Below are 25,080 nucleotides of genomic sequence, written 5' to 3' on the forward strand. Positions count from 1 at the left end.
ACTTAGACCATAGAACATGCGGTTAGGTGAAATTTACCCTTAAGACAAAATGTATTAACTTGTATATGCAATTCATAGTATTAGGATATATATGTTTGGAATTGACCCAATATTCCTGGATTTTCGCCCAAAAAGGAGTTTGTAAACTAAAATGGAGTTTTAGAATAGTTTTATGTGACATGGCACCGTAAAAAACAAATTCTTACTCAAATCTAGTACTCATTTAAAATTAATTTACCATTCTGCTTTTCCCTTATATGTATCGTCCAAGTGAACATGACATTATAATTAGGTCCAAGTTTAATAATAGTGTATTATGCATATTCCTTTATATTTATTTTTCGGAAATTATTTTAACTATATACACATTATATTTACTGCCATGGTAAATGTGACATCCAAACTAGTCCATCCGCCTAAAAAAGAATTAACTTGCACGGATGAACCTGGATAACTGGGTGTCAAGTTCACCCTCAGAATTTCTTTTTTCCTGGTACGAAGGGAGCAACGAAAAATCTTTCTACTTGCAAATTGGAGGCAAAATGTTTTTGTTGACTTCACATTAGTCGAACGTACGTGCATTGCACATGCACAATTACAAGTCATCTATAATACACTACCACAGTAACAAAGTTCAAAAGAGAGGGAGAGAGAGAGAGAGCTTAGCTTAATTAGCAGGTGGAGATAGAAGGGACGAATGAGCTTTACATTTAATGGTGTGGTTCACTCACCAACACATATAGTAGTATATCTCAGCTTCGTTGATGATCATCAGCTTCTCATCTGGGTTGCATCATTTACACAAAAACATGCACACCATGGTGATGCATGCATGGTCCAGCACTATATGTATGTATCTATCGAGCTTGCTAGCTAGCTACCATGGCTTGAGGTCCTCCGGCGTCCCCTCCGTCCAGTTGAGCACCTTCTGGCCGGGCTCCAGGAAGACGCCCCTGCCATGGGGCAGCTTCCGCGCCAGCGCGTTGAGGATCTGGTGGAAGGCGTCGCCGGCCTCGGCGTGCAGCGGGAACAGCATCGTCTTCTTCATCGCCGGGCTGTCGAGCAGCGCCTGCTTCCGGAGGATCGCCTCCAGCGGGATGGAGGTGAGGATGGTGTCCAGCCTCGGGACGTCGTCCTCGGCCACGAACACGGCGATGTCCTCCCACGGGATGGCGTCCGCGAAGGGGAGCACGATGTCGTCGGCGATGATCACCGGGATGCAGCCGAACACCACGGCCTCCACCAGGCGCGGGCTCCACGGGGCCCAGCCGAGCGGGCAGAGGCAGAAGACGGAGCGCTGCATGTCCTCGTAGTAGGTCGCCGGGTGGTCCGTCGAGATGTCGAAGAACGGATTGTTCTTGAAGTTCTCCCACACCGATGCACGGGCGCCCCTGCGTTTCCATAGGGTAGCCAGGGTTCAGCTTTTCGGTTTCGAATTTTGAGACTCGTCTTTTGGCTTTACCAAAGAAAAAAGTCAATTGGTATATTTTTAAACGAAAAATAATTCGTAATAAAAAAATTATATAAGGATTTTTGAGAGATTTATAAGCAAATGATGAAAAATAAAATATCATAAAAAAACTTAAATCAACCTAAATTTAAAGCTAAAAAATTTAAATTTTGGTTTACAAGCAAAATGAAAAGTGAAAAGACGAGACCCTTCAGCATTTTCTGTCCCCTCCACACAAAAGTTTGGTCAAACCATAGTTCAAAGTTTCTACCAAGATTCAAATTTTGGTGATTTTTATCAAGATTCAAATTCAAACACAAAAGACGAGACCAATATGTTTTGGCGACTTTTATCAAGATTCAAATTCAGCCAAAAATAGTTCAGGTTTCAAATTCTTTTTGGGCAAATCAAAAATTTAGGATGTAACTCCGCCCCCCGTCACACCACACCACAAAAAAAAAGGTTTTTGCGCTTTTCGCATTATATAAACAAGTCTTGTGTTAGGTGCATCGAGACTTTCGAAAACAACGATGGAATAAGAGTGTTTGTCAGGTCAGTTAGGTGCGCACCTTGCATAGTAACCACCCTCAGGATCATTGGAAGTATCGTAGAACAAACCACGGAAGTAGACGAAGATGGAGCGAGGGGTCTCGGGAGGAAGAAGGCGAGCTCTTATCTTGTGAGCAGGAGTGTACGGCGGAATGGTGATGGAGCCATCCTTGAGGCACGCATGGTTCTTCTGCCCAAATGTCTGGACCAGCGTTGCACGCCGCAGCACCGGGAGAATGCCTCGCTCGATCGCTTTCGCTTCCTGAACAGTAACGAGATGTTCTGAATCCATGTTGGATTGATGATCGATGCTCAGGGTTCAAAATTAAAATTCCAGATTGAAATTTCCGTAATTACAGTTTTAGTTTTTTTTAATTTTAATAAATTCTTTCGAATTTGGGGCCCGATTTTGCTTAAAATTTGTATAATCTTGAACCGAGATTCCCATAATTTGTGAAATTTCCAGTTCTATCGATGCCCTCAGATACAATGGGCTAAATCGAAATATTAAACCCTGATTGATGCTAAACAGCCGGCTCCTTTTCTAGGGTAGGATACAGCACCGGATGACCGGGGGTGATTGTTTGGCTTTTTAGCCCAAAAGCTAAACGGTATATTTATACGCAAGAAATAGTTTATGAATAAAAATTTTATATAAATATTCTTAGGTAATAAAAAACCAGGCAAAAAAAACTTGGATGAAAAAACAAAATCAATTTAATATTTAAAATTTAAATTTTGGCTTATACGTATACGTATAAGTAGAACAGAAAATGGGTGATTGTTTAGATTTTTTATGGCATATTTGCAAACGAAAAACAGTTTGGGAATAAAAACATTTATACACTTATTTTCAATCTGAAATTTAAAAATTTAAAGTTGAACAACTTACCTGGAAATAGAAGCAAGCCGCAAAGTCATGCGGCACGACGAAGAAATGGTCGGCCCCCTCGGTGCGGTTCCAGTAGGGCATGCTCCGCGCGACGAACCGGATGGCGCTCCGCATGATGCGCGGCGACCTGGTGGTGAGCGGGTGGCCCCACGGCGTGAGGTCGCAGGTCGTGTACACCGGGGCGTAGAACCAGTCGGCCTCCTCGGGGTCCCGCGTCCGGACGGCGCTCGACAGCAGGAAGCGGTGGATGAAGATCTCCGTGGCGAACATGTGGCTCAGGCACCTCGAGTCCTTCGCCAGTATGTTCTTGTTGTATTTGGGAGGCAGATCGTAGACGTACACCTTGAGCCTTCCAGTTGGATCGTCTTCTCTAGCACATGGCCAGCAAGTTCGTCAGTTTTTTTTTTATCATATATATCCATGGGGATTATTATGCGTTATAATACGTAGTATTTATGAGACTATTCAATGCAATGAGAGTTTGAAGAAAATAACATAGTTTATTGATAGTATTACTATGTTAGCAAGTAGGCACGCGAGATGGTCATGGAACAGCTAGGATAGCATAAAGATGTTGTTACTGGACAGTGTAGCGAGTTTGGTCATACTACTTTGGAAAGGAATCAAAGTTCATTTATGCTCAGCTGCTCTCAGCGCAGCAGAGGCAGGATCACATATAATCCATTTCACTCTTTGCAGATCAATCGCATATATAGAATTAAATTGCTAGCAGGTAGTATTGATCTCAAGATTTCGGAGCACTGGCAATCCGAATTCTGCTCCTTGAGATGAGATCGATGGAATATAATTCAGTGCGCACACGATGGGAAGAACAGGATCAAATTCTCAAACCGAATCCATTTCTGCTCCTGGCCAACAAGAACTCGACGAGAACAGAACCGATATGATTCCCCCCAACATCACTCGCAAGAACGCAAGAAACCAATCGGAGTCGGAGGAGCCTACCTTGGATCCGGCCGATGGCCTCCGCCGCGCCGACCTGAGCGGCGTCGTCGGAGAAGGCGAGAAGCAAGGCGAGCGCCAGGGCCAGCGCCGGCGCCCTCCTCGCCGCCATTACCGCACCGCTCCGGCGGTCCGGCCGCGCTGCCTTGGCTCGACGAGATGGAGGGTGGAAGTAGGTGGTGGTTGGATTAATTCTTGGCATGGAAGTGTAGAATTAGAATAGATGAGATAGTTGGTGATGGTGGTGGTGGACGCTGATGCTTGCTTGCGCTGTCGGCGGAGGGGGAGGTTGGGTTGGCGCCTTTGGTGGGTGCCACGTTCAATTCTCCTTTTGTTTCCATCATTGAATTTTGCAATATTCCCGTGTAGACGCAGCCAGTTTCCGTTCCGTCGTGCATTCGTAAATAAATTCTACAAAAGTACTCCATCGTTTTTTAAGTGCAGGTATTTTTCAAGAGGTAAATACTGTACTCCCTCTTTTTTTTCGTCGTTGACTTTTTGATTTACGTTTGAACATTCGTCTTATTCAAAAATTTTATTCAAATATACAAAATTATAAATTATATATCAAATTACTTTAGCAATAAATCAAATCATAATAAAATAGTCAATAGTTATATAAATTTTTTGAATAAGACGAAGGATCAAAATGTAAATCAAAACTCAACGGCGTCAAATAAAAGTAGTAAAATCTGAGTATTGTTATTTATAGTATTGGTGGTCCAATTAATCAATTCTACTTCCATCCATTCCTCATTTGTTATAAGATATTATAGTTTTTTCTTTTTATCTTAATTTATACTCTCTCTGTTTCATAATGTAAGATGTTTTAATTTTTTACTTGCAATGTTTATCATTTGTCTTATTAAAAGAATATGAATATATCATTTATTTTGCTTGTGACTTGCTTTATTATTATTAAAAGAACTTTAAGCACGAGATTATTTTTTATATTTGTACTAAATTCTTGAGTAATACGAATAGTCAAATATTACGACCAACAAATCAAACATTTTACATTATGTAGTACTAAACAAACTATAAATATTTATATTTTGAAATAGAGGCAACATGTAATATGTACTTTAATTCGTTATTCGTTATTCCTAGAGAAAATCTAAAAAATGCCATCGAAAAACGTCCAAGCGTAAGAAATGTCATTGACAAACGTTAGTTCTAAAAAATATCATTGTACAAATGAATTTGTCTAAAAAATGCCCTCGTCGTTAGGGTTCCGTCCATTTCCGCCGTTAAAAACACTGTTCATACTATAGCACTTAACGGAAAAAAGTTAACAGAACCCTAACGGCGATGGTATTTCTTAGATAAATTCGTTTGTACGATGGTATTTTCTTAGAACTCACACTCGTCGATGGTATTTCTTATAATTAATTGTTTGTCAATGACATTCGATAGATTTTCTATTATTTCTACTTCTGCATCTGGTTAGCGATGAATAGTTAGCTAACGAGAATCGGCAAATTTTGTTTTTGCAGGTTACGTCAAGATTTCCAAAATCTAGACAGAAATCTGAACTATTCAAAAGGCGGTTATTCTTAAAAGAATGTCGTAACTTCATTAAACTCTCCAAATAATATCTAAGTAAGCTGCAAAAAGCAAGCACCAGGCACTGAGATGGTGTCTAGATTGAGAAAATTTTTAGGACAATTGTCATATTAAATGCTTGACCGGATGTTGAAAGAGGTTTTCGGACACGAATGAAAAAACGAATTTCACGGCTAGCCTAGAAACCACGAGACGAATCTTTTGAGCCTAATTAATCCATCATTAGCACATGTTGGTGACTGTAGCACTTATGGCTAATCACGGGCTAATTAGGCTCAAAGATTCGTCTCAAGATTTCTTTCATAACTGTGCAATTAGTTTTTTAGTTTTTTAGTTCATCTATGTTTAATGCTTTATTTAGGTGTTAAAAATTCAATTTGATGTTTTTGAAAAAAAATTTTAACAACTAAACAATGCCTGGGCACAATATATAGTAGGCTTGCCAGCTGTACGGCTTCCTTGTTTCAATATTGTTTTGTTTGTCTACTGCAGTTTGACTTTATCACCTCATCTGCCATTGTGTTAGGTGGTCATTTTTCGTCATGTTCTCCAGCTAGTTAGGTCAGGCGAGAATACGCGTCGTTGACGTAATGACCTTATTAGGTCAGTCCAGAGTACTAACCTTTCAAACCTAAAATTTGATCTTTAAATTTTTCGCTCACCTAGATTCTAGACATACAAGTATTGTTGCGAGTATGATTTTGTACGGATTACTACCCGATCTTTTGGCTTATACTTATACATATAAGCCAAATTATATATGATTTTGATGGTTTTTTCACTGAAAATTAACTTCTAGTCTTAGCTGTTGTTAGATCACTACAAATATAAATACAAAAGTTTTGTTCATAAATTTTATTTATCTATAAATATACCGATTAACTTTTTTTGTTAAAAAAGCTAAACTATCATCCTCTACCACCCATGGTGTCGAAGGTTTGTGGCATCTACGAACATGACACTAAACCCGACGTACAGGTTTTGAGATATATTTCTGAAGTAGAATCCATACTATTTCTGCTCGTTCAGCTCGTGACATACTGGATTTTTTTTTATCATTCCTACTTTTTAATTTTCTAATTTTAAAACTACACATCCCAATAACTTATATGTCTATTTGAACCATTTAGCCCGCCACTTTTTTTTAGAATGGACAATGTTATCACGCCATAAAAAGCGAGCGTACGTGGCCATGTTTTCCATGGCCGACAAATAGCGTTATTCGGTTTACTCTATTTTTATTAATACAACCAAAAGGTTTAGATCCATTATTATGGGTTAAGTATTAAAATTAAAAAAATCAAAAGGATCAAATAACAAAAAAGAAATTGACATACTGACATCCCAACCAATGAAGTGTATGTGCAGGTAGCAAATAGCTCAGTAATACCAGCTGATCACCTCACGGACAGAACAAAGGCGTTGATGTACGTTGGCCTCATTTTCCAACCTAACTAATACTAGCACCCAATTTACACCAACCAACAATCTTTCTCTATCCATCTCCAAATAAAGGGCAATTTCTCTTGGTAATGCACTCACATCACATGTGAATTTGGTCTAACAATATTCCTTGCGAACTCAGCAACATTATTCAGTCGAAGGCCTGAAGCGACATTCTGCCTGATAGATAAATAATTCGGAAAGGCTAGCTTCCCCTCTACGACCTTTGCTTCAGATGGTGGTTTAACCTTTCTCACCGAACTGTTTGGAGCTACAAATATCTAAAGAAGGGCATATGGTTGCTTTTCAAAAAAAAAAAACAAACCACGTATTTAAAAAAATAATTTATAAATATAATTTTCATATATGTGTTTTTAACGATCTAAAAGACAATACTGAAAAATAAATTACGATGAGAAAATCTTAAAATTAACTTTAAATTTAAGTTTAAAAATTCAAATTTGCTTATAAGTACCAACAAGAGCTAAAAGATGTGGATGTTAGAGAGCCAAAATTAGTCCGGTTTGCTGCGATTTTTGTGGAAGGAGATGCTGAGCTATTGGTCGAGGGAAGATCGGTCATCAATTCGGTCGCATATCGTCCATCTTGTTCGGGGTGGTTGTCGGTCATCTTCAAAGGCTACAGTTGACCGATGAGTGGTGGACTTTCAAGGATGTGTGAGATGCTTTAGATGTCGTATTCATCGCCTTTTTTTCTCCAAAGGACAAAACTTTAGCACCTGTTAAAATTCTAGTTAAATTTTGGCTTATTTTAATCCAGAAAATCATGAAAGTAAATAAGATAATCATCAACATGGACAATCTATTGCTAACACTAAACATATATATGCTATCAACAGGTACAACATCTAAGAACATATTTAGCGAAAAAAAAAATACCCGAAGGCGAGTCCTCTAGACTAGGAACCAATACCGTTGCTATTGTTGTCGCTACTGCCTCAGTCAGCACCGCTGCTGCTGGAAGTCGACATGTCCTAGTCATAGTAGTTCTAAGTAGTCGATCATCCTCTCACCAAAACCGAGAAAAAACGCAGAGCAGCTACACGTTCATGTAAACCATTAGGTGAGTGCGGTTTCGGAGGCCTGCTAGTTCGGAATGCTCGTGCACGTAAGCAAGCTGAACCGAAGTGGATATGTAAAATTTCAAGTTCATATGGATTTTGGAGAGATAGAGAGGACTCACATTCTCTAGGAATCTGAGGAGGCTCAATCAACTGGAATGAATATGATTGAATACACCGAGTTAGTCAAAAGTTAAGTCCTCGTCTTTACCGTTGCACAAAACTGTAATACGTAGGCATAGGCACAAACCCCTTCTCTTTATTGTTGCAAAATGAATGATTTAATGGAAGCTAGGAGATGCTTGCCATGCCTCCGCGTGCGCGTGTGGCTTTCCATCTATCTCCTCTAACCATTCAATTGGCGCTCATCATAACATCCTATTTTAGCTGAATCAATTCCTTGTTAATATCCCATATGGGACTATTCTACTTAGTATTGATTGTGGGCCCGAAATTAATAGATTATTTTGGGCTAGGCCCACGTAATTACAACACGACCGTCTCGCAAGACAGTGCGTGATATATACAGCATCATACTTGTTCTTTGTAGTCTTGGAAGTACGGCATATGGATAACTGGTTTTGGACTACCCTTCGATTAGTACTAGCTACTTGATCGGATAATCAGCACGAGTAAAACCTTGTAAATTTGACTATATCATATTGACCTATGATTGACAGAGAGGCTGCCATTCTTATAATCTAATGAATGAGGTATATGGGAAAACAAGAAATGAAGACCATACAAAACTTAACATAAATTTGGCTTGTGGTCACAGCTCAGCACTATATTGCATCATTGGTAATCCATCATAGTTAACAGGCACAAGTATGTCGTCATGTTTTGAGAATCCCCCTCCCAAAAAGTCTGATGCATCTCTAATCAGGTGATGCTACCAAGGCCTCAGGTCATCCAGTGGTCCATCCGTCCAGTTCAGGACCCTCTCTCCCTGCCTTACAAGAAGACATTGTCAATGTGTGGGAGCTTCTGCATTTGGAATCCGGTGGAATGTACCTCTCGGTTCAGCAGGCTATATAGCTGGGGCTTGTTTTTCTGTCCAGCTTCAGCACATCATCGGCAACGAACACAGGTACTCACCGATCGATCGATCTCCACCCATGGGATGCCATCTGCGTAGGAGTTGGGACCGCGATTGACAAACAGGACCAGTGCGTGAAGATCTCAGCGGCAAAATTGTGGTTCAGGAACCTAAGATCCTTCTTCAGCAGTTTCTTGTTGTATATGCAGGCTATATCATAGACATATATATCGACCTTGAGCCTCCCAGAGAGATTTTATGATTTTTGAGAGGTACGTAACAGTATGGAGAGGTGGTACGGTGCACTTTTCGCTGTTGACTACTGAGGGACAAGGTATAGCAAATAAAGTGTTGGGATCGATGGTAGTGATGTAATTACATAGGTAATTTAGTGGAGTGTTTAGTCTCAATACCTCCACCATTCAAAAAGGTATTGATCTCAAGAAATATTGTGCATTCGGTCGGTAGGAGACAAGATTGATCGTGTCTTATTCTTGTTGGAAATATGGTCACAATTCCGTATATTTTAGTTCAAAATAATAAGATAACATACATGACAATCATAAGGAATAATCTAGTGAACGTAGACAGCAAACTAATCATCATGCTTAATATAAAATAAGCATAAACGATCATCATATGGCAATTAGACTATTGCAAGAAGGCAGGTTAAAACAAAGAACGAAATAAACAGGTGAGCGGTATACCTTGACAACGGTCCTCCGCTGGTGTTTGAGGCAATACTGCCTTCGTTGGTATTGTTCCCATCGCTGTTGCCGCCTCCTCTGTGCGCAATGCTGCCATCTCCATGCGCGCCACTGCCATCTCCGTGCGCACCGCGGTTGCCACCGTTGCCACCACCAGTTGACATGATGAGGATTAGCACGAGCAGTTGTGTGAATGTACTCCCCAAAAACCATAGCACCCGCCTACTCGTGCAGGTACTCGGGCGAATGGGGTTTCAGAGGGCTGCTTGTCCCGCTCACTCGTGCACGCAAGTGAGAGGACCAGGGTAAGCAAAAGAGCAGCACAAGAACTTGAGTGACTAGAGAGGATAAAAAAAAAAGAAATGGAGTCTAGTTACCTATGGCCTCGGGAAAAAGAAGGAGAGAATGGTAACGAATCCCACGCCCCCGCATTCCGTTACATGATTATCCCATAATAAATCATGGCGGACGTTACGGGCGGCAATCACGGAGATTCGAATATCCTTTCCTTAAAGACCCACCCGTTGCAAAAGGAAGGCAGCAGCAGTGGGCCGGCCGCGCCGCACCACGCCCCATAGGCTCGGCTCAGCTTGGCGCGCGCATGGCAATCTTCCCTTTTTTTTTGAGTATATAAGTCAAACTCCACGCCTTTCTTGAGCATCTAGAGATTACATAAATCTTATAGACTGTGACTTGTAGTTGAACTCATATAGGTGTGTTCCTTCTAAGGTGTTCTGTAGGTCAACAACTCTGCTTTAAGAAAAGACACTCGGATCACATTAAGGCATAACCACATAAGCCATCCTACCATATATAGTAGAAGAGAAGTGCATCATGGAAATGAGTTCATTTAAGGGTCTCTTCTCTTAGTTATACAATAGCTTGTCTCGCTATCCAAATTCACGGGATCTCCGATCACAATGGATAGGTTTCCACTATTGTGCAACTTTAAGTGGGTCTTAGGCCCATTTCCCTCGATGCATCGTCTATCACATTACGTGATAGTCCCTTGGTAAACTGATCTACTTGATTTTTAGTTGTCTAGACATAGTCCAGTGCTATCACTCTGGAGTTTTTCTGTTTCTGAGAGATTTCAGTCTTCTTATTACATGACTAGATGACTTCATGTTGTTCTTTGAACTGTTCACCTTAATAATCACTGTATTATCACAGTTTATTAGAGTTGCTAGAACTGTTCACCTCAACTATGGCAGTATCTAGTGCTGTGAGTTTTGCTTTCATTGTTGACCTTGTTAAGATTGTCTGCTTGCAAGACTTCTTGGAAACAGCGCCACCTCTAGTGTGAACACATATCCACTAGTGGCTTTTATCTCATTAGCATAAGATATCCAGTTAGAATCACTATACCCTTCTAGTACTTTTGGGTACCCAGTATAATCAATTTCAAAACTCATTGTCGCCTTTAGATAGCGCATGATTCTTTTTAGAACCCACCAGTGATCATCTCTTGAATTTGAAACAAACGGGCCCAGTTTGCCAACAACAAATGAGATATCAGGCCTCATTGCACTAGCTAAGTACATCCGTGAGCCAATGATTTGGGAGTATCTCAACTGATCCCTTGCAATTCTTCTTTTTTTTCCTTAATAGCATGTTGGGATCATAAGGAATAGGAGCTAACTTGTAGTCATTGTACCCAAAGCGACTCAAGACCTTGTCCACATAGTGAGATTGCACGAGTGTAATCCCACCACCATCTCCTCTCAGTAGCTTAATGTTAAGAATAACATCAGCCACTCCCAAGTCCTTTATTTCAAAGCTTTTGACAGAAGGTCCTTAACCTCCTCAATCATATTGAGGCTAGTTTAAAAAATCAATATGTCATCGACATATAAACACAAGATTACTTCCCTCCCCCACCATAGCTATAGTATACACATTTATCAACTTTGTTCACAACAAAGCCAGTAGATGTAAGTGTTGTGTCAAACTTCTAATGCTATTGCTTAGGTGCATATATGCTTAAGGTCGTACAATAATTTCAATAGCTTACACACCATTTCCTCATGACCTTTTAGTACATAGCTGTCTGGTTGATCCATATAGATCTCCTACTCTAGCTCTCTTTTTAGGAAAGCTGTCTTAACATTCATCTAATGGACGAGAAGACCATGGGAGGCTGCCAGAGCCAATAGTACCCTAATAGTTGTCAAGCGAGTAACTGGTGAGCTAGTAAGTATCGAAAATGTCTCCGCCTTCTTTCTGGGTATAACTCTTGGCCACAAGCCTTGCCTTGTACTTTTCAATTGTACCATCAGACCTAAGCTTTTGCTTCAAAACCCATTTGCACCAACAGGTTTGCATTCATATGGACGCTCAATGACTTCCCAAGTACCATTAGACATAATAGAGTTCATTTCACTACGTACCACTTCCTTCCAATAATCAGTGTCAGGAGATGAATATACCTCTTCTATGGTTCTTTGAGTATCATTTATGAGATATACAATGTAGTCATCTCTAAAGAATTTTGCAATCCTTTGTCTCTTACTCTTTCAAGTATCTACAGTGTTATTCTCCTCAGGATTTTTCTCAACAGTTTGATCATTATGTTCTATCGATTCAAAGTGCTCATGGGATAGAATAGGTTCTTGACTAGAAGTGCTGTACTCTTCATGGGAAATTCATTCTAAAAAAATATAGCGTCTCTAGACTTGAAAATTGTACCTACACGTATATCGAGTACAACAGAGTTTACTATTAAGAATCTATAACCCACGCTATGGATAGCATAACCAAGGAATACATAATCAACTGTTTTTGGTCCAAGTTTTCGCTTTTTGGCTATAGGTACATTTTCCTTTGCCAAGCAGCCCCATGTGCGTAGGTATGAGATATTGAACTTCTTTCTTTCCCATTCCTCGAAAGCAGTCAAAATTGTCTTGCCCCACCCTTCCTTAGAGAGCCCCGCTGTGTCTAACATGGCATTCACCATTTCAGTTAGAGTGTGGTTCCTTCTTCTGGCTACTCCGTTTGATTGGGATGAATAAGGAGGCGTCCTGTCATGAATGATTTCAAGTTCTTCGCAAAAGGATGTAAACTCATTGGAAAAATACTTTCCACCCCCGTTAGAACTTTGACTAAGCTGAATTTTTAAATTAAACTCATGTTGGCTAAGAGCATCATACAACCGAAATTCACATGACAAAGTCACGAATGCCATACATTGAACTCATCATTCTCACAAATATGGTTCACAACTTTGTTATTACACATGTCATCCAAAGAAAAGCGGAAAACAAGCCTCCGCTGTCATAGTATTTTTCAATAAAAGTTCTATACTTAGAAACAACACATTTATTGGACTAAAAAAACAAGTCTAAAACCATCTCTACATAGTAGAGAGCCGCTAACTAGATTCTTTTTTATTGAAGGGACATGCTGCACGTTCTTGAGTTACACGGTTTTTCCTGAAGTAAACTTCAGATTGATCATACCAACGCCATGAACAATCTCAAGTGACTCATTTCCCATCAACAAGGAGGAACCTCTCCTGACCTGATAAGAAGAAAACAAGGAAATATCGGCACACACATGAATTTTAGCACCAGTATCAATCCACCAATCAGGTCAATGAAAAAGGAGAAAACAGTAGGTAAAAAATTACCATACGCCGATGTTCCGCCACGCTCACTAATGATCATATTGGCAGACTTCTTGTCCTTGCGATCAGGACAATTCTTGGCCCAATGCCTAGGTTTACCGCACACAAAGCAGTCTCCTTTGGCCTTTCCCTTGCCTTTCTTCTTAAAGGCGGTGGTAGCATTTGGTTTGACATCAGGCTTGACTTTCTTCTTGTTGTGGGATGCATGAGGGTTCTTCTTCTACACCAAATTGGCGCTAGAATCTCCGTCTATCTTAATGCCTTTGTTGTCCTTTGTGAAAGTGCATCTAGCCCCCAAACGAAGTTTTGGATGATTAATGACAATGCTAGCCAAGCATGTGTACGCTAATGAGTTGTGATTGCAGAGAACATGAGAGATCATTTTGAGTGAAGGATTACTTGATCAAACTTAGAGCATGTGCGACCCGAAGCGATGGCTCTACGAAGACGAAGGCGCTCGAAGGCGTATTTTATTTTTTCTTTTTGAGTCGTAGGAACTCCGTACTACTAAGAGGGGTCACTGGAATCTCTACATGCATCCTAGAGTAAGCCTAAGCCGAGTGGAGTAAGTTTAGGTCCAGTTGTAGCCTATGTTGTTTTTTCTGAAGCAGGGACAGGACGGTCCGGTCCTTGGTCCGGCCCTTGGTCCGGTGAAAGGACGGTCCAGTCCTTGGTCTGGTTTCTACTTGGTCCGGCCCTTTGTCCGGTGACAGGACGGTCCGGCCCCAAGCCGGACAGTCCGGTGGCAGGACGGTCCGGACCTTGGTCCGGCCCCTGTTCTGAGTGAGTGAGTTAAGTGTCGGCGGGACGGTTCGGCCCCCTAGCCGGACAGTCCGGTTAGGTTTTTTTTCCAACGGCTAAGTGACGTCTGCCAGCCTATAAAAGGGGCTCTTGAGATCTAGCCGTTGGAGAGGCTCTCTTTCGAGTTTTCTGGTTGCTAGGGCAAGTTTAGCACCTCTCAAGCCTCCCCTCTAACCCAATACACCTCCTAGAGAGATTAATCGTTGGATCATGTCTTAGAGAGAGTGTTAAGGTTAGTGAGTGATAGAGTGTTCATTCTCGGGCGTTGATGGATGCATGTGGAGTCAAGGTGGCCTATTACTCTTGGAGATTGATCTCCTAGACGGATAGGCATCGCCCGCGAGCCCCTATTCGTGTGGATCGCCCGAGAGCAAGTTGTGAAGGTTGGTGACTAACCTCCGCAAGGGAATAGGTAAAATTGATAGTGGATTCTTGTGCTTTCTCATAGAAGGCTGTAGGGTAGAGCGAATTGCAATATAGGGCTGGGCAAGCCGCCTTGATCTTGACCTTGGTGGTCGATCGAAGGGGTTGGTAGTCCCTAGTTGTGAATTCGGAGACCCGTGTTGGTCTTGTGGGAGGAAGCCAACAGAGGGAAAGGATCGAGAGAGATCCCGCTCGTAGGAGCGCCTCAACGGAGAGTAGGATCGAAAGATCCGAACTTCGGGATAAATCTCTCGTGTCTTTGTTCTTATGATTTCGTGTTTTGTTTGTTCCTGCGATCTTTCTGCTGTTTTATTACACACATAATCACATCACGTTTCCAGGAACATTACCAGAAAGGTAGACTGTCAAGTCTGCATTTTTCACTGACCGGACGGTCCGGTGTTCTAACCAGGACGGTCCGGCCAGAGCTCTCGGCCCAACCCGAGACTGCCAACCGGACGGTCCGGCCATAAGCCCGGACATCTGAATCTCATAAGCCTGTTCTACTACAGAACGGTCATTGATCATTTTTAGTTATAGAACTGCTCCATGACATACAACTCGCTGCCATCATCAGAAATTCCGAACTTAGCCTCAAGTGCATCCCACATCTCCTTCCCTGAAGGCATGTACAAATACACATCCACTATGTTATCAGCCAATACACTAATCAATGCCTCACGGAACAGGCAGTCCACTGACTTAAATTTGGTCTCCTCCTTAGGTGAGAGAGGTCTTTCAGTCGGTTTGCCCCGTGAGACAAAGGAGCATTGCATGGCTGTCAACCAGCAATGTACGTGCTTTCTATCTCTTATAGTTTGAACCATAAAATGCATGCGGTTTTAAAGTAGCAGCAAAACCCACTACCAAAAAGGACCCGTAAGGTTTTTGGATTGTTGGAAATATGGTCACAATTCAACATATTTTAATCCAAAATAATAAGATAACATGCATGACAATCATAGGGAATAATTGAGTGAACGTAGACATCAAACTAATCATCATGCTTAATATAAAATAAGCATAAACCATCATTTGATCATCATATTGTAATGAGACCATTGCTAGCAGGCAGGTTAAAACAAAGAATGGAATAAATAGGAGAGAGGTATACCGTGAGAATGACCCTCTGCTCGTGTTTGAGACAGTACTGTCTCCGTTGGTGTTGTTCTTGCTATCGTCGTGGCTGCCTCCTCCGTGTGCGTCGTTGCCATCTCCGTACGTGCCGCCATTGCCACCACTGGTTGACATGATGAGGATTCGCATGAGCAGTCGTGCGAATTCACTCCCCAAAAACCTTAGCACCTGCCTACCCGTGCAGGTACTCTGGCAAATGGGGTTTCGGAGGGCTGCTCGTCCCGCTCACTCATGCACGTAAGTGAATGGACCGAGGAAAGCAGAAGAACAGGACCCAAGAAAGCAGAAGAACAAGGTAAGAACTCGAGTGACCAGAGAGGAGAGCAAAAAGAAAGGCGCAACGGCTGGCCGGTCGCGCCGCGCCTACAGCCTAGCCGGCCCGGCCCGGCCCGGCGTGCCCGTGTGACGACCTTCCCTCCATCTTAACCAGTCAACAAAGAGTCTTCAATAGGTCTCTCTTTAAGATGAGATACTTCACTTTAAATCTCCAAGGTGGTATAATTATCTCCATCATTTATTGTGGGCTAATGAGATTTTATATAAACTTAATTAGGCCTAGCCCATTTAATCAACAATTCTATGCAAATCATCCATACTTAGTGTTTGTCAGTCGAGCGGGAACTGAGGTACATCAATGTTTTTCTTACTATGCGGATCATCTATTGTTAGGTTTTGTCAGTTGAGGAGGAAGTGAGGAAGATCAATGTCATGGTTTTTTTTAACGCAAATATTCATTCTTTATAGTTTGTCCGTTGTAGAGGAGGAAGATTACTAGATATATAGTTGGCTGACCTGATCTGTTGAGGTCTGGTCTCGAACACGAGAGAAGTTCTTGTCGATGCATAGGTGGCCAACATGTAAAAATATATATATGGATTCACCATCAATACAAATAGACCAAACAGTAAAAGATTAATCAAATTTTGGACATTATAGCATCAACCTCCATTCAAACTGTCTTCACATGGCTTCGGACACGATAGCATCAACGTGCATCCATCTTATTTATTCACATCACCATGAAAATCTATGAAAAAGACAAGCAAATCATGCCTTACTTGTAACGAAAATTTAAACCAAAGAAAAATCATGCAAATCATGTCGGTGGCACGTAAATCACGTCCGTACCTTTTATTTCACTATAACCATATGGATGTGGTACCGTTTATAGTTATTTTTTTACTTTTTTGCCGCTTTGACCCATCCTAGCTAGGTACATCTGTTAATACTTAAGTACCTTTCATATCACTACTGGGAAAATCATTATCGCAAGCGGCCCAAAAAGGTCTTCGTAGCCGGGGAGGCCGTCCGCCTGTAGGCAAACGGCTGCGAAGATATCTGATCTTCACAGGTGGGAAGGTCGCCTGCCTGTGAAGATACTTTTCGCAGGCAGGCATTGACTAGTCCTGTCTGCTTGCGAAAATAGGAAACCGCCACGTGCAAAAAATATGAAATCCACCTGCGAAGATAGGTAGAAATTTTTGAAATATAATAATAATTTGCCCATAAATGTAATAATAATTTGCCCGTTAATACAAATTCTTGCAGGTAGATTTTTATGTACATATATTGGAAGATTATCAAGCTTTTGGAATGGAGAAGTTTACATATAAGGCATAGCTGAAAAGTGTTGCCAAAATATATATATTACAATATTTTTGTATATTATTACTTCAAATACGCCATCTGGTAATATTATGGCATAGCATTGTTCCACTTCTAAAGATTCTTGAATTCGTCACTTGTCGCTAGGGAACCATCTGGGTCAAAGAAATGTCCTTTCACATGACAGCAGTCACCATGGATGATGTGGCATAGATCACGCTGGACATTTTTATTTCTGTATCGTCAAAGCTTGTTTAATGTTCTAATCTTGGCAACTGCATGCATTCAAGATAAACATTATATATTAGTACCATAAATATGTGAAGCTATCCAGTAGTACATAGTATAGAAACTTACATCCTCTGCGTTAGTCATGTACCTCCCACTAACCCTAAGAAATTCACATGTGTAATACCCGCAAAGGACAGACCCTCTAGGCTGCCTATGACACTTCAAGACATATCATAGGAAAAAATAGTTAAAATTTTCAATTGGTGAAACAAATGAAATACATTAAGTGAGTGGAGTATTACCGGCCAATAGGTACGTACTAGCATCTTCTCCCTTGTTCGGGTCTGTTCTCCACCCTTAAACTTGTTGTATTGATACGCACTGTATATGGATGTCATACCGTTTCACATTAAGGAGGATATTTATTTATAATACACATATAAAAATGCAAGAGTCATAATCACTTACTATTGTAAGATTGTTAGAAATTCTTTGTATCGTCTTTAGGGTGGATGAGTAAACAAATATAATAATTGCTACATATTAACAACAATATAGTTATTTAGTACCAGATAAATAAGACTGTAGAAGAAAAATGTACCGGACTTACTTAAATTATAAGCGGCCATGATCACTCTCTTATCTTGAAAGTGCAAGAAGGCTCATCCAATGTACTATGCGACAGTAATCAATTTCTACTTGTGCAAACCCTTCTTGTATTCAGCTATCTGTTTTGGAGTCTTGCTCTTCAGCTAGTCTGACCCTGGTGCTAGCCTCACGGTATGTTGTGCTTGACAAATCCGAGTTGGATTCAAGAAGCCGATAGGCTCTTTTTTCTTCTTAGCATCCATGTATTGCATCCTACAAAAGAAATTGGTTAGTAACAATCACATGGATTTGTATTGTCCATATTTTTAAGGTAATTAATTACAACTCATATTCACATGCACCAAATAGCAACATAGTTGACGTCCATCTTGTCCCGACGATATATGGCGTGGAGATCTGTGAAATCGAGCCATGTGTAACCTTCATCACTGAAACACTCTGCCGGTGATCGAGCTGTTATACTGCCCAAGCCTTTCTTGCTAGCTTCCATGTAGAAGGTATGTAATCTTCTCATCTCCCATGGTCCTTCGTTTAGTGCCCAATCCGGCAAGAGTGCTTTCCCGTGCTCGTACTTTTCCGGGCAATCATCAGTTGGCCAGCATGTTGGACCAGCTAGTTCTACGGCCTTCTGGAGCTCATCATCTCTAAGTTTGGCACATTCCTTACCCCCTCTGAAGGCAGTTACCATGAACTTCTCCTTGTTCTCATCTTTGGACTTGGAGTCATGGCTCCTAAGCACTCTAGGCACCTCGGAGTCTTTTGCACGAGAAGGGTCTTCAAAAATTTCTGGCTCTTTACCGTCCCATTCCAATCCTGGTACTTCTTCTATACTTGGCCCAACTGATGCCATAATTTGCACCTCTGGTTCTGCTACTTCAATCTCCATTTGGACTTCTGGCCCTTCAATCTCCGGCCCATCAATCTCTGGTGGCACTTCCGGCACTAGATTTTTCTTATGCATCTCAGGTTCGTCCGCCTTATCATTCACCTTCCTCCGTGGAGGTATCAGAGGTTTTCGCGTGGCGTCGGTGCCTAATCCAAAGGATATGTCATTCTTGTGCCAGAGAATTACAACATCGACCGCATCCCCAAGTATGGATACACTATCTGCAGTAGGGAAGTCTATGTTGTATGACTCAAACCCTTCGTGCATCACTTGCGGATGCACTTTGGCATACGCATCAGGTATGGACTCTTTACCATATGTTCTCCTAGGGATAGCAATTGCTGTAGTGGCCTTAAGAGTTTTCCCGGATCGTCCAATAGGAACGTGCAATCTGCAGGGTGTATTCTCCTCGAGGTCATCGAAGGGGTAATCTGGCTCGGGTTTTTTTGGTTGCGGGGGGAGGAAAAATCATGTGCTTGATGTAGAAATCCATCATTTGCCTTTCAAAATCCGCAGCCCCTTCGTCTCTAAGTTTATCCTTGTTCGCTTCATGCTTCTTGTGGGGGTCATGTTTGAACCCTTACTTCCAACTCATCTTCGACGACACACCTCGAACCCTACCCCCATGCTCAGGATTACCCAACGTCGTACTTAGCACATCTTTCTCCCTCGTAGGCTTTGAAAGATCCTTCTTTCTGTGAACTGCATGACTTATTTATTTTATCGGCAACGCCCTACAGCTCCGGATCTTCAAATGATACTTTGCCTTCATCCGTGATCTTCGGAGTTCTAGCTCTTACCCAGTTTCTTGCTCTCTCTATCCATTCCTCCATTGCTATCAGCCGCCCCGCCTTCCTCATTTCGTCCTCCTCTTTTATCCACTGCTCCACCTTTGGAGCGTATCCCATGGAACCTAAGCGATGAGGAAATTTGTTCTTCTTAGCCACCGCTGAAAACTTTAGGCTCCTTTCCATTTCTTGCGGGGGTTTCTTCAACTTTAGAAAGTTGTCCCACTGATTCGGGGTTATGTTGCCATACGTCAAAAATGATGTATGTCCTGTCTTCACAAATTTATTGTTCAAGGTGGTTTTCCAACCACGCCAAGACTTGGCCATTGTATGCAGTGCACAATTCCTCATTATTGTCTCTGATCCATCTGGGAACTGGAAGGTTTTCTTCAACTCTTTCCATTGGACTTCCTCTCTCTGTTCGATACATGCTCCCAATCCTTGATCGTAGTGAGAATCTTTTCCCTTGCTATTACACCACATTGCGAACTGAATTCCGCACTTGTTGTCCTGAGGGTGAGCGGCTGTCCTTTCGGCGAAACATTTGTAACAACATGGAGCCCTTCATCCTTTTTATTCACGCTTCTCTCACCCCTCCTTTTCTTCACCTTTGATGACTGCTCGCTTTTCTTTGAGCCGGTTGTGTCAGCTGGGACCTCGTCGTCTTTGGATGGATCATTTTTCTTCGGCTGCCATTTTGATCGTTGTGGCGTCATTTCCTACGAGAATGTATATATCAAAGTTTCGTATTAGCTATGTCTAATATTTATCACGGTGATCAGTTCACATATGAAGTTCACTTACCCCTTCTTTAGGGGGAACGTAGTCCTTGTCGCCTTCTTCACCGTCGCCCTTTCTGCTTCTCTTCGGGCTTGGACAAGGATCGCTTGGTGACGAGTACTCATCGTCAGCTACGTTGCTATCGGAACTATCTTCCGGTGGGACCGTTGGTTCCGGAGCAACCACAATAGCAAGGGACGGTTCTTCCACCCCTAAACCCTTCTCTTCGGTCCCTTTAGTATTATCGGCCATCTTTTCAAACTTCTAACATAAAAAAATTGTATATTAAATTATAATAAACCAGTCGTATATTAAACTATGTATTAAACTATAATAAACAGTATATTAAATTATAATAAACAAGTATAAACTAAGTTGCTAAATGAGTGCAAACTTATTTGCTAAAAAAATAATAAGGTGACCATATACTCCACATGTTATGAAAAAATTGACAAATTCAGATATCCTGCAAAAAGTGAACATATATAGCCTCCTAATTTCATTCTCATATCAACCACATTCCCAAATTCACATTCCTTAACATATAAATTAGTACAAACAAATTAGATAAATAGTAATCCCTTTGTTTCATAATTTACGATGTTTGACTTTTTTGCCTCTAATGTTTGACAATTTGTCTTATTCAAGAAAATACTATAGAAATATCTTAAATTTTGAATAAGACAAATGATCAAATGTTGCAACCAACAAAGTCAAACATTGTATATTACGAAACGTAGGTAGTACAAACTAAAATTAGTACAATCTAATTTGCTCAAAAATAAATAAGGTGACCATATCCTGCAAAAATTCACATATCCTCCCAATTTGATAATTTTGATGAAATTCACATATCCTGCAAAAATTGAATATACCCTCCCAATTTCATTTACATATCACCAACATCCTCAAATTCACATTCACAAATTACCCACCCCTTATTCCCATTCGCACCCACATGCACACACATATAAAAAGCAAACACCCACATGCACACACGTTCGTGGACGACGACCGGCCGATCATGTCTACATTCGTCAAAGTGTAAGCACATTGGAGAGGCCGGCAGAGGCGGTGGTCGAGGGGCCGGTGGCGGTGGAGGGCCGGCGGTGCCGTAGAGGGCCGGTGGAGGCCGGGCAGAGGCGGCTGGGGGTGGGAGGGCAACAGTGCGAGGGCCGCGGTCGATGGGCCAGCGGTGGAGACCGGCGACTGGGGCTGCGAGAGTGGCGGTGGAGACCAGCGTATGGGGCGGCGTCGGAGCTCGCGCACGTGTGAGCAGTCAGCAGAGGCAGTGGTGGAAGAGGCGGCGGTGGTGGCCGGTGGATGGGGTGCAACGGCGGTGGTGGAGGCCAGCGACTCCATGGATGGGACGGCGGTGAAGGACGGAGGGCGATGGCATAGGCGGGTGGTGGCGAAGGACGGCTTGCGGCAGCGAAAAAATTTGATAGCCTCACGGCGCCAAAAATTTAGGGTGGTGTGTGAACGTGACATGCGCGTGAATGTTCCACCAAAATGGGTTCCTTGTGCTTGTCTAGATGCATCTTCCTTTTGTTGTTTCGTTTTACTGCAAATCGTACATGATTTACCTAGAGTTTGTTTTGAAATTCTTGTTTATCTAGTTCACGTGGAGTCTAGATTGGTTGTGCATGACTTATCTAGTTTGGTTACAAGTTTTAGAGATAATTCAGATGTCCTGGTCGCGCTTTGTGATCTCTCTATAAATACAGAGTAGACACCTCCCCGCAGCATATGCAAAACCAACTAGGGTTTGATACCTTCTCTCTACTGTGCCATCGCAAGTCATCTACTCTATTTCGCTCTCCAGTGTGCACCGTCAGATCTGCAGAGCAAGTTACCGTAACCATTACCTTCGATGTCCTATACTGGGAGAGGGCGAATAAGGTTTTTAGTGAGCGCTACGCACGGCTGCTTAATGTTTGTCCACCAAGTCGCGTCTAACTTGTTTGGCTGCAACACGACATCATCAACATGTGCTACATTGCAGGGTTCATGTGACAACTACTACAAATCCTCTATTTTAGAACCTAATTCTGAATTGTCAGTACGATCTAGTGATGTTTCTTATATTCGATCTATTCATGTGTAGTATCATAATTTACATGTCTTGATCACATCAAACGGTTCTGTGGGATACCTGTACTAGGGGTATCCGTGGACTATATGAGTACATACAGTCGTAGAGATGCCAAATAGGAAGGAGATTATATCTGTATAGCAACAAGCGAAGTTTGGTAACTATCGGATTGGTAACTATCGGATTGTATGTCGCACGTATTGGATTCGAGTTGTAACCGAATTAGGATAGATCTTAGTCTTATCATATTAGGACTCTACCATATATGTAAACCCTCCCCCCCCCCACTATATAAGGGGGTACGGGATACCCCGCAAGGGGACACGGTCATATACATCCAATACAATCGCCAAACAGGATTACGGTATTATCTCGTCTAGCCGAGAGCCTGAACCTGGCTAAATCGCCTTTTTCTTCATCATAACCATCGAGTTCCAAGCCCAATAGCCACCCTATAAGTTTATTGCCGACATGAATTGTCGACAGTTGGCGCGCCAGGTAGGGGTGCGCTATTCTTTTTTCTCCAAGGTTCTTTTCAGCGAAGCTCGATGGACATCAACTCTGACGTCATGGAGAGGAAGTTTCCGCCAATTTCGACCTTCAAGTTCGGCAGCATCCAGCTCCAAACCGACTAGTTCGGTGCGCTCTCCTACGCTGACTCGAGCTTCCACGAATCTGACAAAGATGTTTGCCTGTTCGAGCCTGGCAAGGAGGCACTAGATCAAACTCAGATCCAATCTTGGTCACATGATACTAAGATGCCATCTCCAAAGTCAGTCGACCAACAGGCTAATCATGGTGTCATCCCGATGGAGGTGGAGATCAACCCCGAGTTGGCGGCGGTAGTGATCAGCGATGTAGTGGAGTGGCAGTGGCAGCGCCGCAAGGCAGCAGCAGTAGTGATGGCTACGGCAGTGGTGTATAGGGAGTAGAGGACAGCGGCTGAAAGACATGGTGCCAACAACAGCCCCTTGAGGTTGCTTATATAGCATTAGAGATAGAACAGGATTCTAGTAGGGACATGAAATCCTAACCAAAATTGGAAACTTTCCCCTATATGAAAGGAAAGATTAGAGATAAAAGGGGAGTAGAGATTATATGACTTTAGAAATCATACGATGAACAAAAACAGCGGGAGGGAGGGCGCACGGCCATGGAAGGCAAGGGCGGATGGCTGGGCTGTGGTACAGGCTCTGCTCACGGCATGTGAAAGCCAGCTTTGGCCCAATAACAGAAAGTAAACACCCAAGGCTAAGGAAAAAGAAGAAAAACAGGAAAAATGGTCTCCTGAATTTAATTAAACTTTAGACAACTTTTATTCGGTGGAACTTTTATCCATTTTCTCTGCAATTTCCACTGAAAATTCTATTATTCAATTTTGATACGACAAATCCAACAAAAGTATCCGTGGCCTTCGGGTCAAATTAATTAGATAATTCTACATTCACTTAATTAAATCTTGACTTAAGCAAAAGTAATTTCTTTAATTCCATTTCAATTATAATTTAGGCTTAGGGAAAAACCCGGGTTCTAACACTCCATCCACATGAGGGCCATTGTCCCATGCATAATTTGGAATTAGCCGCCGTACTGAATGCTATGATGGTTTGGTGACATTATTTAATAGGTAACCATTGTGAGATCTACATGGACGACAAGAGCTTGAAGTATATTTTCATACAACCGGACCTAAACCTATGGCATCTAAGATGGATGGAGTTAATCAAGAATTATGATGTTGGAATACACTACCACCCTAGCAAAGGCTAATGTGATATGATTTATTGCATGACCACTTGGGTCGAAACTCTTTGTGAGGGTTTATGCTGTGATTTAGAGCTGTTAAAATTGGAGATCGTTACTCCAAGCTTCATGGTAGCTTTAGAACCAGAGCTGACGCTCTAGATATGACTAGATCTACGAAGATCAAGGAAGGTCCTAGAGATCCACAAGTTAAGAAAGAACATGCGTGTTAGCAAAGCCTGGGACTTCACTAAAGATAAGAAAAGTGTGGTTTGGATGAAGGAAATACCTAATCCTTAGTGAAGCTCATGTAACCCAGTATTCCATTCACCCTGGTAGTACTAAGATGTACCATGATGTGAAGGACATCTTTTGGTGGGTTAGTATGAAAAAGGAAATAGCAGAGTTTGTGGTCCTATGAGATGTATGTCAGCGAGTTAAGGCTGAACATGAAAGCTCTGTCAGTTTGTTGCGATTCGTCAAAAATCCCAGAGTGGAAATGAGAAGAAATTTGTATGGACTTTATTACCAATCTGCCAAGGAGGTCAACTAGACATGATTTCATTTGGGTGATCATAGACCGACTCACCAAGGTTGCACATTTTATTCCGATTCATACAACCTATTCCAGGAAGAAGTTGGTTGAGTTATACATGGCCCGAATAGT

General features: G+C 41.9%; 1 protein-coding gene across 2 annotated transcripts; it reads right to left on the bottom strand.

The window, feature by feature from the left end:
* Nucleotides 1-691: 691 nt before the first annotated feature.
* On the bottom strand, nucleotides 692-4,111 carry LOC102699626 (probable glucuronosyltransferase GUT1). Of its 2 annotated transcripts, none has more exons than XM_006662163.3 (4): nucleotides 3,858-4,111; nucleotides 2,892-3,256; nucleotides 2,020-2,261; nucleotides 692-1,391 (listed from the first exon to the last, which is right to left on the bottom strand). In XM_006662163.3, exons 1-4 carry the CDS (start codon nucleotides 4,054-4,056, stop codon nucleotides 878-880), a joined length of 1,320 nt encoding a protein of 439 aa, XP_006662226.2. In that variant the 5' UTR covers nucleotides 4,057-4,111; the 3' UTR covers nucleotides 692-877. The 2 variants fall into 2 exon arrangements, with proteins under 2 accessions (XP_006662226.2, XP_040384421.1); XM_040528487.1 differs by having other exon boundaries at nucleotides 2,892-3,261; nucleotides 3,858-4,036.
* Between the last annotated feature and the right edge of the window lie 20,969 nt (nucleotides 4,112-25,080).

This window comes from Oryza brachyantha, chromosome 10 (assembly GCF_000231095.2).
Source record: "Oryza brachyantha chromosome 10, ObraRS2, whole genome shotgun sequence".
Lineage (NCBI taxonomy): Eukaryota > Viridiplantae > Streptophyta > Magnoliopsida > Poales > Poaceae > Oryza > Oryza brachyantha.